Source organism: Squalius cephalus (assembly GCF_949319135.1).
Source record: "Squalius cephalus genome assembly, chromosome: 1".
NCBI lineage: Eukaryota > Metazoa > Chordata > Actinopteri > Cypriniformes > Leuciscidae > Squalius > Squalius cephalus.
This window is the reverse complement of record NC_137122.1, coordinates 22480293-22494644: the sequence shown is the minus strand read 5'-3', so window position 1 is coordinate 22494644 and position 14352 is coordinate 22480293. Positions and strand designations below refer to the sequence as shown.

Below are 14352 nucleotides of genomic sequence, written 5' to 3'. Positions count from 1 at the left end.
TATGAGTTTCATAAATGTTTAATACATTTAAAAAAAAAAATTGTATGTTCTGCTCACATCAAGTGCACAGTGGTTAAAGACTCCATGTGTTTCAGAGAAGACAGCTGTCTATACCCTCACCAGTCAGCACTTACACTGCAGTACAGTGTTCAACACCTGTTGTGGATGATAAACGCATGAATAAATCATTTACAACACTTTCTGCATCCCCTAATCTAAAGTGTAAACTATTCATCACTTGTAAATGTGTTACACATCATTCGTAGATCTTATGCCTTATTGATTCTTGAAGTGGTAATCTATGAATTAAGTGTAAGACATTTACAATTGATGAATAGTTTACACTTTAGATTAGGGGATGCAGAGAGTGTTGTAAATGATTTATTCATGCGTTTACACATCATTGTGTTGAACACTGTTACTTACCTGTCACAAATTATCTGTACGTGTATACAAGGCATTTACAACACTTTCTGCACGACTGCACCCTCTAATTGCTACATACATACAAAAAAAAATAATTTATTAAACATTTATGAACCGCATAGTCATGTTTCGTAAATAATTAGTTAATAATTTACGTATCACTTGTAAAATGACTTGTAATGGAATTTACAAAACATACATAAAACGTTAGTAGGCTATATCACTTGCTAATCATTTATGAATGTTTTGTAAATGATTAGTTCATCATTAACTAACCACTTATTAATGACTTACAACTGAACGTTATTATGAAGTGTTACCAATACGTGTTCTTACAGGTATCCAAGATTATTTTATTAATCATCTGGCATGCGATGAGCTTCAGAACCTAAACTACAGGGCATTGATTGAAGGTCAGAATTACATGAGCTCCGGATGGATTGGCCAGATACTGCATACCATCGCAGATGAGCTCATCACATTAAAAGGTGTCGTGAGGTTTTCACAGGCAGTGAACTCCTACCATAATGTGTCAGTAACAATACAGAGAGAAAACTGCAAAGTTCTCGAAGTAGTGTGTAACTGCATGGCCGGCCGAGGGAAGTGTTGTAGCCATACAGCAGGGCTTCTGTACAAAATTAAAGATGCGACAACAAGAGGGTTCACAGGCTTGGCCTGCACAGACACATCATGTGCCTGGAACAGCTCCACTTGTGACAATGTAGTGCCAGAGACAGTGGAAAATATGCAAACACAGCGCAGTGGCCCCAGAAAATCCATGAGTGTAATTTCTACTGCATTTCTGACAGATGAAAATGTTATTGCACATTTTTCAGCACCAGACATGGTTGGCTTATCTATGGTTCCTGGAACTATCTTGCATCATGTGTTAACTGCTCAACCACACACTGCACACACCGAAACAGGTCCACCCAAAGAGCACACAATGTGTGCTGAACAAAAATGCACACTTTGCAACACAACATTTAAAAATTATTTACAATGTGGGGAACAGGACAGGCAGAGATTAGAAACGGAGACCAAGGGCCAGAATAGTCAGCTGTGGCTGGACCAGAGAAAAATTAGAATAACCAGTAGTGAGGCATCTGAGGTACCAAAAAAGACAGACCCAACAAACTGGGTAGAAAGAAAACTTAACACAAGGTTTTATGGAAATGAGGCTACTAGGTACGGTCAACAAGCTGAGCCTTTGGCTAGACAATGTTTCGAGCAGACAACAGGGCTTACAGTGGAAACTACAGGTCTGGTTGTGCATGATCAAGAAAATTGGCTTGGTGCCAGTCTCGATGGAATTATTGACGCAGATACTATTCTTGAGATCAAGTGTCCCACACCAAAAAAGCTTGAAGCACATGGTGGCAGTCTGCAAAAAATGATAGATTCGAACAAATACGATGTTAGATTGATTGATGGAAAGTACGTACTGAAGGAAACTGCATCTGGGTTAGGGTACTACTATCAGGTCCAGGTGGCAATGCACTGTGCAAAAAAAAAGAATTGTAAATTTATGGTGTGGACCCCAAATGAACTTTTGATTATAGATGTACCCTACAACGAAGAGTGGACAATTAACAAAATCTGCCACCTGAAGAGGGTGTACTTTCAGCATCTGCTACCAGCAGTAGCAACAAGAATTGCACACGGGGTCATGACAATTTGTGGGCTCAAGTAGCTTTAATGTGCTTTCCCATGAAAACTTAGCGGTAATACACAGATGAAGAGTTCGACATTTGTTCACTGTTTACAACTGTACATTTTAACTATCTACATTGCATTGTTATGGCAAATTAATACACAGATCAAGAGTTCGACATTTGTTCACTGTTTACAACTGTACATTTTAACTATCTACATTGCATTGTTATGGCAAATTAATACACATATCAAGAGTTCGACATTTGTTTACAGTTTAAACCTGTACATTTTAACTATTTGCAATTGCTGTCTGAAACTATTGGTTGCTTTGTTAGATTTTCTGTTGAAATACAAATTAATATTTGGTATACTGTGACCTTCTTTAGCCTAAGGACATAATCTATACAATATTAACCATATCACACTCACACTTTCCCATGACAACTTAGCCCATGACACACACAGACAGACAGACAGACACAGACACACACACACACACACACACACACACACACACATCCATTTCAGGTGTTTCTTCTTCATTCAGTACTGTTACGGATTAACTGAGGTTGCAAATTACATAACCCTGCACAAATACTTACAATCTCATCAACACTTTGCAACCTACCAGACATAACATTACACAAAATCTTAAAACCCTTCAGCCTTCGAATTGCTCGCTCAATGTGAATTCTGACATTAGCTAGGCGACGTGTGGATGTCACCTCATGTTCAGACAGCTCCTTACGTCCACGTGTGAATGCAGGAAGAGCTAAACTCACTCCTGGAGGCAATATATCCATGATGGTGAATCCGCGATCTGCTAAAATCTCATCACCAGGGATCAGGTGATGAACAAAACCACTGTTCTTTGTGATGAAATTATCACTGGCCCTTCCACCAAAAAGCTTTGATACAAACATGACATAGCCATTGGGAGCTATACAGTATAGCAGTTTGTATGTGTTATGATGTTTGTAATTGCTGTAAGTTTGTGATCTTTTTCTTAAGTTCTTTGGTCTTTGTACAAAGACCTCTGTACAGTCAATGATGCATGTGGCTTTAGGATAGTTTTTTTTAAATGTCTTGGGCCTGATTCTGTTCAGTGTATCCCTGGGCAACCAAGCAATCACCTTTTCCCTCATGAATTTTGCAAGGATTGGTCTCCAAAATGTAAATATTTCAAATGCCGTGCTTCTACTAACCCCAAATCGTTTACCCAAGTCAGTAAACAATAGCCCCAGACGGAGTCTCATTAAAACAAGCAAAAATTGTTCATGGAGGGCCAATTTGGTATTAAGTGGTTGTGAGAAAAAGGTCGACAAGACTTGCAAAAGTTGCCAGAAACTGTCAGCACATAAACCTGTATAAAATATAAAGTCTTTGTTATTTAAATTATGTGCTGATACTGACGGTGTTGGATCTGTCTGAGTCCCACAGTCCTTCATCGGCTTGTTACCGCAGTTGAAACTGTAGTTGTGCTCTATTTGATCTGGCCACTGGCATCCGACATCACACGTCTGCAGAGGCATATTCTCCAAATTCCCGACATCCACTTCTGTTTCCATAGCTTCAGGTTCAGTAGTTGAGTTCTGGTGTAATGGCTGAAGACATCTTCTTTTAGGGGGAGGTCTAGCTGGTGTTACCTAAAGGGGAAAAAAGAAGAGAGGTGCATTAGTTAAACATGACAATCAGTCATATTTAAATGAACGAAATGTGATGCAATAATATGGCTATCCAAGAGACCTACTTACATGACATTCATAACCCATGAACAACACAGGATAGGGGTTTTCTCTTGTAGGTTGTCTGTCAGGAAAATGTATCCCACACACCTTAGAGTGGTAATGAAGATGAATACATAATGAGCGATGCACTGGTGGTAAAAGTACTTCTCAAATAAGTGTGAACAAGACAGCACTTTAAATAGCACTCTGCACTTTCTCTTAGTTAACGTCAAACATGCACAATTGCACTTTACCATCCTATTTATGATGCGTGAAAGGGGATATGATTGTTCTTATTTTTGTGGGGTGAGGGCCAAAACTGTTGTTTATCCTGTCCTGTCCATCTTATTTGTTTTGTCTAGTCTTTTGTGATAAGACATCTATCTATTTATAGTTGACATAGTAGTTTAATTATCTTTTTATCCAAAGCAAGCAATGAGGACTAACATTTAACGTAAGAGCTTGAGAAAGTTCCAGTTACACAGCAACATGAAAGCTCCAGCTTTGTTTTCGCTTGTGGCTAACGATATTGCTAGCAAACTAAGCTAGCGCTGTTTCACTGTATGTTACAGACCCACTGCATGCAATCTGTGGCATTAACAGATTGAACAGTCAGAGCCAAACTTACCACAGTATTCTTGTTTGGCTTGAAGCCATCTCGGTTTATATGTTTCATCCACTTTTGACGCACATCTTGGTCCTCCGCTCGACCAGGAACTCGGTGTAATCCGTATGGCCGTAAACATGGGCAGTCAATGTGCAACAAAGGTTCGTGAATTTCACAAACGGTTTTATTCCAGGCCTGTAGTTTTGTGCTGTTGTTAAAACAGCCAACCACACAACACGCTCTTCCCGGCATCACTGGACAGCATACGTACTAAAAAAACGAAATAAAATAATATTTCGTACAGCTAACTACAGCCGCTTACCGGACCGACCGCTACTACTCCCGCTACTTCCAACAGCAAGGCACGCAGTAATGGCGGCGCTGCTTTACTTCCGTGTTTCGCCGGATTTGTGTATAGCCAAGCGAGCAATAGGTGTAAAACGCCATCAAACTGGATTTTATGATGACAGGACAAGACAAAATTGCAACACAGTCGACATAAAGCTTTCAAGTGTCTAAGTGAGCAACATCACACCATCCAGTGAGTGAGGTCAGGTTGTTGAGGTCCGTGATGCCATCACGGGACTTCAGTTAGGCTAACAGAATCAGACTGAATTTTTATGATGGCTGGACAATGCAATAGCTACAATAACAGAGAGGTTAAAGTCTTTATGGTATTTGGTGTTGGAAAATAAATAAATACTTAAAATGTTGTGTTTCCAAATGAGAAAGCACGTCCATTGAGTGAGATCTGTTCTCTGTCATTGAAACGGTCGGATATCCGTGTGTGGACCACGGAAGATGAGTGTCATTGACTTGCGCGTTGGAGTTATCCGTGGTCTCAACACAGACTCACTCCGTGCTCCTATCACAGATTTTAGATCTGACTATAGCCAAGCGAGCAATAGGTGTAAAACACCATCAAACTGGATTTTATGATGACAGGACGAGACAAAATGTCAAGTTAATTACATGCCATTGCAACACAGTCGACCTAAAGCTTATAAGTTCCTAAACAAGCCAGCAACATAACGTCCATGAGTGAGGTCAGGTTGTTGAGGTCCGTGGTGCCATCACGGGACTTTGGTTAGGCAAACAAACCGAAATTTTATGATGACAGGACAATGCAATAGCTTCAATAACAGTCAGGTTAACATCATTATGGCATTTGATGTTGGAAAAGTTCACAAATACTTCAAATGTTGCATTTCCAAATGAGAAAGCACGTCGATTGAGTGAGATCTGTACTCCGTCATTGAAACGGGTATCCGTGTGTGCACTGTTAGACCTTACCGGGTTTTTTTACAGTAAAATACTGGCAACACTGTTGCCAGTAAAATACTGTTAATTGTACAGTACTTTACTGTATTCTAGTTTGTTTCTGTAAAAATGCACTAAAACTCGAGTTAACTAATTTCACTTGCAGAAACCGACTGTCTTAAATTAACCAACTGTCATTTAAATGTATTAACTAAAATTTATAATGCATTAATAAAGTGAACAAAGTATTACTGTGAACTTATTTCTTTTGAAACCACAAAAAAATCTTGGTAAATAAAGAGATTTCCACTGGACCAGCAACTACAGTCACCGCCTGTTAAATAAAGCAACATGCAGCATATCATCAATGTTTGTAGATCTTCTCCTGGACTGAAGCACAGGCTCTACTCTTCTGCACAATGGTGACCCAAAAAACAAGATTTTACAGTAAAATACTGGCAACAGTGTTGCCAGTATAAACCTGTTTTAAAACTTACAGTTTATTACTGTTAAAATACATTTTGTGGGTGTGTCTTTTTATCTTACACTGTTAACCCTTTCAACCCCACAGGGAAATCCACACTACAAAGAGTAAACAGTAACACTGACGCAGTGTTGCAGTGAGATAATTAAGAGAATATGTAAGTGATTGTTGAGCATTAGTGATGAACACCTGCTGTTAACAAGCAGAGTCACTGAAGGAAAGAGGAACACAAGAACAGAAAATAGAGAAACACAAGAACTACAACTGACTTCCAGACATTACACATTATTAGAGAGAGGTTATAGTGCAGCATATGTCACTTTGAGTGATTTATGACCCTTAAGCCCCGCCCCCTTTTTGACGTGAGAATTTTCCCACGCTTGCCCCGCCCCTTTTCCAGCAGGGGATTTTTTTCCCACGCTTGCTCCACCCCTTTTGACCGGTGGCTTTTTTTCCCACGCTTGCTCCTCCCATATGGGCGTGAACAGAACCAGGGAGATATTATAAATTAAATGATATATTTAATAATATAAAACGTTGTATAAAAGTTAAAATACACATGTGTTTAGTGTTCTCACACATTTGTAAAATGTTAAAATGTCAATGAAAAGTTTAAATTGCATTATCTTAAAGCTATCAAAATGTATTAGTATTAAGACATTAAACAAATATTAAAACATATCAAGCGCATAAACACATACGTACATTTAAAAAACTGACTTATGTTTTTACAAGTCCGTTTTGTTGAAAGAAGAACAAAAGTTTTTTTTTTATCCGTCTCCAAAGGCTTAGAGCTTTTAACACCAAAAATGACAAAATCCGAAAAAGTGAATAGTTCTATTTTCTAACATACATTTAAAGAAAAAGCTGTACTTTCACAATTACATTGTGTTTAAAGGTTAAAAGTTTAAATTATATTTTCTTAAAGATATCAAAATGTGTTAGTGTTAAAACATCTAAAACAACATTTTAAAGATGTTAAAAGTTTAAATTATATTTTCTTAAAGATATCAAAATGTGTTAGTATTAAAACATCTAAAACAACATTTTAAAGATGTTGAAACATTAATGAAAAAAGTTTAAATTATATTTTCTTAAAGATATCAAAATGTGTTAGTATTAAAACATCTAAAACAACATTTTATGTTAAAACATAAATGTTAAAACATTGAAAAAGCAATAATCAGCTCCGGACCGTGGGAATTTCCCATGGTCCCCTTCCCTACAAACACCCCCACCCCTCCCCACTTCTGGTCAGGTCATGTGACCGTGGGACATTTTCCCACGATCCACATTAAAACATCTAAAACAACATGTATTAAAATTATATCGAACAAATAGTTCTATTTTCTAATACATTTGAAGAAAAGTTGTACATTCACAATTACATAGTGTTTAAAGGTGTATAAAACATTGTTTAAAGTTTAAATTATATTTTCTTAAAGATATCTAAATGTGTTAGTATTAAAACATCTAAAACAACATTTTATGTTAAAACATAAATGTTTAAACACTGAAAATCAATGTTCAGTCATTTACAGAAGAGTATAACGGGTTAAGAGAGTTTTTCATTACAAAAAGATAATTTTTAAAAATGTTGAACCATAATCATTTAACTTTCACACATTATTTATAAAACGTTACATTTTACATAAAGTATCTTTAAAAGTGTATATTTTCTTAAAGATATAAAAAAAAATGCGTTAGCATTAAAACGCCTAAAACAACATTTTAAAGATGTTAAAACATTAATGAAAAAGTTTAAATTATATTTTCTTAAAGATATCAAAATGTGATAGTATTAAAACATCTAAAACAACATTTTATGTTAAAACATAAATGTTAAAACATTGAAAAAGCAATATTCACCTCCGGACCGTGGGAATTTCCCATGGTCCCCTTCCCTACAAACATCCCCACCCCTCCCCACTTCTGTATTGTTTAACAGATAACATCATGACAATGTATATTAAAACTTTTTTTAAGAAATGTACAATAAAGACATAATCAGAGATGAGATCAGTGTTTTTTTTGTTTTTTTTTTATTAAAAGAAGACAGATGTCATTTCATTTCATTCATGTATCCATCACTTTTAAAACATTAATGAAATAAGTTAAAATTGCATTTTTCTCTAAAAGAGTTATTAAAAATGAGTTAGCGTTATTTTAAGATGTTAAAAATCAATAATTTACAGAAAAGTAAATGTATCCATCCGCACAGTATTTGTAAAACTGTTACATAAAACACAAACTAGTTTAAAAACATTGTTAAAAAGCCTTACGTTTCACATACCATTTGTTGAAAGAGAGCCAAAAGGTATATCCAAAGGTATATTCCACATCAAATGTATATCGGAAATGTATATCCAAAAGGTATATCCAAGACCAAAGGTTTATCCAACAACAAGGATATATTCATGACCAGAGGTATATCCAAATATATATCCAAAAGGTATATCCAAGACCAAAGGTTTATCCAACAACAAGGATATATTCATGACCAGAGGTATATCCAAATATATATCCAAAAGGTATATCCAAGACCAAAGGCTTTATCCAACATTAAGGGTATATCCGGATCCATAGGTTTAGAGATTTTATTTCCAAAAGTTGCAAAGTCTCGTGAGGAGCTCAATGAAACACGTCCACATGGTTACATCCCAAAAGTTAGACTGACCTCTGTGACATCTGCCCTGTAGCCACAGGTAGACCACTCCCACCCTAGACCCCTCCCACCCCTAGATACCTCCCACCCCTAGACCCCTCCCACACCATGACCCCTCCTACATCAAGATCCCTCCCAAGCCAACTATGTATTGGTACCAGATCAGTGAGTTGTTTTTAATTAAAGAAGAGTTTTGTTTTCCACATTAATTTAAAACTCTTTAAAAACAATATATGTATGAAGTTAAAATGCAATGGTTCAGTATTCGTACATTTTATGACGTTATCTGAAAAAAGTTTGAATGTGGCCCTTCACATTCAGATTTAGAAAACCGTTCAAAACAACATCAACAAAAAATAATGTGCAATCATTTTAAAACAAGTTCCATATGATACATCACTCATCGTAGGTAGACACATGAATGAGTATAGATCATGTGTAAACCTGAGTCTCAGACCCCCCCCCCCTAACACTAAATAACATTTATAAAAAATAAAAGTTGTTTAAAGTTTAAAGTTAATTCATGTTTTAGTTAAGTTATATTCACTAACTTACTGATTTATTCACTCCTTGATAAGATAATCCACCTCACCCAATGGAGAAATCGATCATTGTTTGAGAATGCGTTTTGATGTAAAAAGTAATGAATCTGTTCAAAACTATCTGCTTTTAACTTTAAAACCGTGAAACATAAGCGGTAGGCAAACATTTTCCACACACACATGTAACACTTTCACATACAACTTTAATAATAAAATAACTTTAACTTGTAAAATGACACACCTTTAAAATACAAAGGTGTATAGGCTAGTATTTAAAACGCCAGGCCTATCAGAAAAATGTAAACAAGCTAGAATGTCTTTTTACGTATACAGATTTTAAAACACGTAAAAAAAAAAAAAAAAAAAAAAAAAAAAAAAAGGTCACCGTTAAATAATTTAAACCAACTTATAGGGTAGAATGCATTTCACAAATGAGTTTTAAAGATACCGGAAAAAGAAATGGTAAATTATATTTTTAAACAATGTTTCAAACGTGAGCATTTAACATATCGAACAACATCAGTTAAAAAATACGTAAAACGAATAGTTTTTAAGCAAAGCTTTTTAACATTACAATTCACTATAAACTTTTGTTTAGTTCTTAGCTAAAATATATCCTTCACTGTCCATGGAAAGCATAACATGAATGTGAAATCCGGTCTGTGAAGCCAAGTATACGTTGGTAAAAAATACTTATTCAAAACAATGTTTTAAATTTTGTACGTTTTATTTAATTTAGTTATTAATTCAGTATTAGATCTTTTTACTTATGTCTCATTGGAGGCCTCCGGATGACACAGATGTGACGTGACATCACAGTGTTTTCATTAAAGAAGACATATGTGCATTAATTACACTCATTACATATTAAACGTTAAAACAACAGTGAAATAAGTTAAAATTGCATTTTCTCTAAAAGAGTTATTTTAAGATGTTAAAACATTAAAAATACAACGTTCAGTCATATACAGAAAAGTAAAAACAACTTAAGAGAGTTTTTTTTTCATTTACAAAAAAAAAAAAAAAAAGATCTAACGTCCATACAGTATTTGTTAAACTTTTACATAAAACACAAACTAGTTTAAAAAGCCTTCCGTTTTTACATAACCAATTGTTAAAGACTCAGAGTTTAAAAGATATAAAAGTGTTTCCTTGTGCTGGAGCAGAGTAAAAGAATGTCCACTCACTCCAGAGATTTGCCAGGACTGACACTCTGTGAGGGCTGCACAGAGACCCACGCAAACCCCGCCCCTACCACCTCCCACAACAGGTGGCCCGTGGGAAAACCCAACAGCCCCTTTTCACCTCCCAAACAGAAAACACGACTGGTCACTTCAGAGTCCAAGTTGGAAATGACTACTGAAAGACGGGGCAGTGGGTCAAACAGACTCCGCCCCCTAACACACCCCTCTCAAAGCTGAGAGGCCGACAAAAAAACCTCTCAGTTAGGTTATTTATTTTTCTCATATAGTTATTTCTTTTTTTTATTCTCTATTTTTACAGACCTAAAATCATGATGCTTCAAAGTATGGATTGGAAGTAAATTACCAAAGACACAAACGACTTCAAACATTTATACAGTAGTGTGTTGCAAAAGCAGAATTCTTCTTTAAATAAAGATTTGCCTTTATTCATGCTTTAATTTCTTTAAAACAGTCTGATGACATGCAATATTTCTGTGGTTAATTGATTAGTAATGTTGCGAGAGGTTTCCTCATACGAGTAAAAACGCTTTAGATGTGTTTGTGACAAACCATTGTACTCACTTAGACCTTTTGAAAAAACATTAATACAACTCTTGCTTTACAAAAACTGGTATTACACTAAAACAAGACACAAAATTGTATATTTCATTTACCCCTACAGTTTTTTCTCAGTTAGGCATATAGTTATTTCTTTTTTATAAATTTTTCTAAAATCATGATGCTTCAAAGTATGGATTGGAAGTAAATTACCAAAGACACAAACGACTTCAAACATTTATACAGTAGTGTGTTGCAAAAGCAGAACTCGATCTACTATGCGTTGGGATAATCCAGACATAGCTTTACTAAAAGAAAATATTATGGAAGTCATTTTCAAACTGTGAGTAGGCTATGGTTCAACATGTAATTATATCATATTTTATATATTAATATCATGGTTCCATGTTGTTTTAATGTTTGTTTGTTTGTTATTAACTAATACCTTTTTTAACTAACACTTCAACATCCTGCACAAATTAAAGAAACGTATGAGCTAAGGATGACTCTGACCCCCAAATAAACGGGTAATGGAGTGCTCACAGTCTACAATATACAGTTAGATATTCTCCTACTTCGTATGTGTGTAAATAGTTGTGCTAAATTCTTTGGGTGTATTTTTTACACATCAACATATTTGTCACACCGTAGCGATGCATCACGGTCTTGTAAAGCCGGACTAACTTTAAAACACCATCTGTGTCACTAAACAACATGGTTAAGCTAATGAATTACAGTTGATACGTGGTATTTTTACGTGAAAGGAGGGAAAGGAATATTGAACATATAAAAATAAAAATATTTTAACCTATCGTCAATTTCAATTGTTAGATAAATCATCTAACAATCAACAGTTATATGTGAAACAATTAGAGTTGGTGTAAATTTGCACATCCAAAAACTGTTGTTACTTGGATGATAAATATCTTCACTTTATAATAGGAAAGTACGGACAGCGCCTTTGACCAATCCTCTACATATGGGGCACTTGCGCAGAGAAGGCGCACATTCTTTGCACACAACTAGGTGACCACAGGGGATGAAGACAATGTTCACTTCCTTATCCATGCAAACTTTGCATGTGCGCTCCTCTTGAAGTCTTCTTAACTGTTCCTCCATAGGCAAGTCTGAAAGATCTTGACTCGGTGATGCAGCTTCATTTGTCTGGGCCAACAGTTCTCTCAGCAGGCAGACATCATTCTTCTTGATCCAGTTGCGGAAGACCTCTGCTGCCACATTTCCTTTCGACAGGACTAACTCAATGAGCTGCCCTGTCTGCTGCTTGACTGTAGTGCAGTTACGAATAATGCCATACTCTTTCTGTGAGATGATGTTCTCCTCTAGAAGATGGTCCATTAAGCTCTGCACACTTTTTAGCTGCTGTGACATGACATGATGATGTTTCTTAAGAAAAGTAAAACCATCTGATGCCATTTCCTCAGCAAGAAGCTCTCGCTCCTCCTCTCTCTTCTCATCTTCTGCACTTAGTAAAACAGACACCAACTCTTGAACGGTTTTGTAATTTTCTCCACTTGCGAGAATTTTGCTTTGAACATTTTGCTTCACCAGGCCACGCTCAAATCCCATCTCTAAAGCAGACTTCACCACAGGATTGTTCATCATCACTGCATCTTCTGAACGGTCTTCTCCAGGACCCAGGTGTACAACAGGTGGAATAACAAACTCTCTTGAGTTGCTGTCTCCATTAGTCAATAGCTGTTCAAATAGTCTTGGAAATCTTGCTTGAATCTGATGAACAAACTCTTGGCCCTTTTCTTGCAACAGGTATTCACATCTTGGAAACCACTTGGCATGTTCTACCCATGGATCATCACCAGGCTCCCAACATCTGAGTCCACCATCACAACAAAAGCATTTCACGTCATCACGACGACCAACATAGTAAAAACCAGCCTTAGCCAATTGGTCTGGTCGAACAGTTATTCTTGAGGGCCAGTAGACAAATGTGAGCAGGTTTTTACTATGTTGGTCGTCGTGATGACGTGAAATGCTTTTGTTGTGATGGTGGACTCAGATGTTGGGAGCCTGGTGATGATCCATGGGTAGAACATGCCAAGTGGTTTCCAAGATGTGAATACCTGTTGCAAGAAAAGGGCCAAGAGTTTGTTCATCAGATTCAAGCAAGATTTCCAAGACTATTTGAACAGCTATTGACTAATGGAGACAGCAACTCAAGAGAGTTTGTTATTCCACCTGTTGTACACCTGGGTCCTGGAGAAGACCGTTCAGAAGATGCAGTGATGATGAACAATCCTGTGGTGAAGTCTGCTTTAGAGATGGGATTTGAGCGTGGCCTGGTGAAGCAAAATGTTCAAAGCAAAATTCTCGCAAGTGGAGAAAATTACAAAACCGTTCAAGAGTTGGTGTCTGTTTTACTAAGTGCAGAAGATGAGAAGAGAGAGGAGGAGCGAGAGCTTCTTGCTGAGGAAATGGCATCAGATGGTTTTACTTTTCTTAAGAAACATCATCATGTCATGTCACAGCAGCTAAAAAGTGTGCAGAGCTTAATGGACCATCTTCTAGAGGAGAACATCATCTCACAGAAAGAGTATGGCATTATTCGTAACTGCACTACAGTCAAGCAGCAGACAGGGCAGCTCATTGAGTTAGTCCTGTCGAAAGGAAATGTGGCAGCAGAGGTCTTCCGCAACTGGATCAAGAAGAATGATGTCTGCCTGCTGAGAGAACTGTTGGCCCAGACAAATGAAGCTGCATCACCGAGTCAAGATCTTTCAGACTTGCCTATGGAGGAACAGTTAAGAAGACTTCAAGAGGAGCGCACATGCAAAGTTTGCATGGATAAGGAAGTGAACATTGTCTTCATCCCCTGTGGTCACCTAGTTGTGTGCAAAGAATGTGCGCCTTCTCTGCGCAAGTGCCCCATATGTAGAGGATTGGTCAAAGGCGCTGTCCGTACTTTCCTATTATAAAGTGAAGATATTTATCATCCAAGTAACAACAGTTTTTGGATGTGCAAATTTACACCAACTCTAATTGTTTCACATATAACTGTTGATTGTTAGATGATTTATCTAACAATTGAAATTGACGATAGGTTAAAATATTTTTATTTTTATATGTTCAATATTCCTTTCCCTCCTTTCACGTAAAAATACCACGTATCAACTGTAATTCATTAGCTTAACCATGTTGTTTAGTGACACAGATGGTGTTTTAAAGTTAGTCCGGCTTTACAAGACCGTGATGCATCGCTACGGTGTG

General features: G+C 36.7%; 3 protein-coding genes across 3 annotated transcripts in view; 1 reads left to right on the top strand and 2 right to left on the bottom strand.

Annotated features, from left to right (window-relative positions):
* Positions 1 to 14060, top strand: part of LOC307171322 (baculoviral IAP repeat-containing protein 2-like) — a gene marked incomplete at both ends in the record, with an annotated part of 41978 nt that extends 27918 nt beyond the window's left edge. The window contains one exon of the mRNA XM_079892870.1: positions 13084 to 14060. Coding sequence (XP_079748996.1) covers positions 13084 to 14060 — 977 coding nt within the window. The remainder of the gene's footprint in view (positions 1 to 13083) is intronic.
* LOC307165703 (uncharacterized protein) lies at positions 2111 to 4787 on the bottom strand. The gene is made up of 3 exons (XM_079883590.1): positions 4438 to 4787; positions 3837 to 3917; positions 2111 to 3728 (listed from the first exon to the last, which is right to left on the bottom strand). The coding sequence occupies exons 1-3, from the start codon at positions 4666 to 4668 to the stop codon at positions 2622 to 2624; spliced, it is 1419 nt and encodes a 472-aa protein (XP_079739716.1). The 5' UTR covers positions 4669 to 4787; the 3' UTR covers positions 2111 to 2621.
* Positions 12043 to 13077, bottom strand: LOC307166126 (baculoviral IAP repeat-containing protein 2-like; the record flags this gene model as incomplete). The annotated part of the gene is made up of 1 exon (XM_079884304.1): positions 12043 to 13077. A coding segment is annotated over one exon (1035 nt), but the record flags the coding sequence as incomplete, so codon positions are not given.
* Positions 14061 to 14352: the final 292 nt, after the last annotated feature.

Bases quoted from the DNA above. Each gene is read 5' to 3' on its own strand.
- LOC307165703 (XM_079883590.1), bottom strand. From the start codon at position 4,668: ATGCCGGGAAGAGCGTGTTGTGTGGTTGGCTGTTTTAACAACAGCACA. The intron at 3,918-4,437 runs GTAAGTTTGGCT...TACCACTCTAAG, and splicing joins AGCCAAACAAGAATACTGTG to GTGTGTGGGATACATTTTCC. The intron at 3,729-3,836 runs GTAAGTAGGTCT...TTTCCCCTTTAG, and splicing joins TCATGGGTTATGAATGTCAT to GTAACACCAGCTAGACCTCC.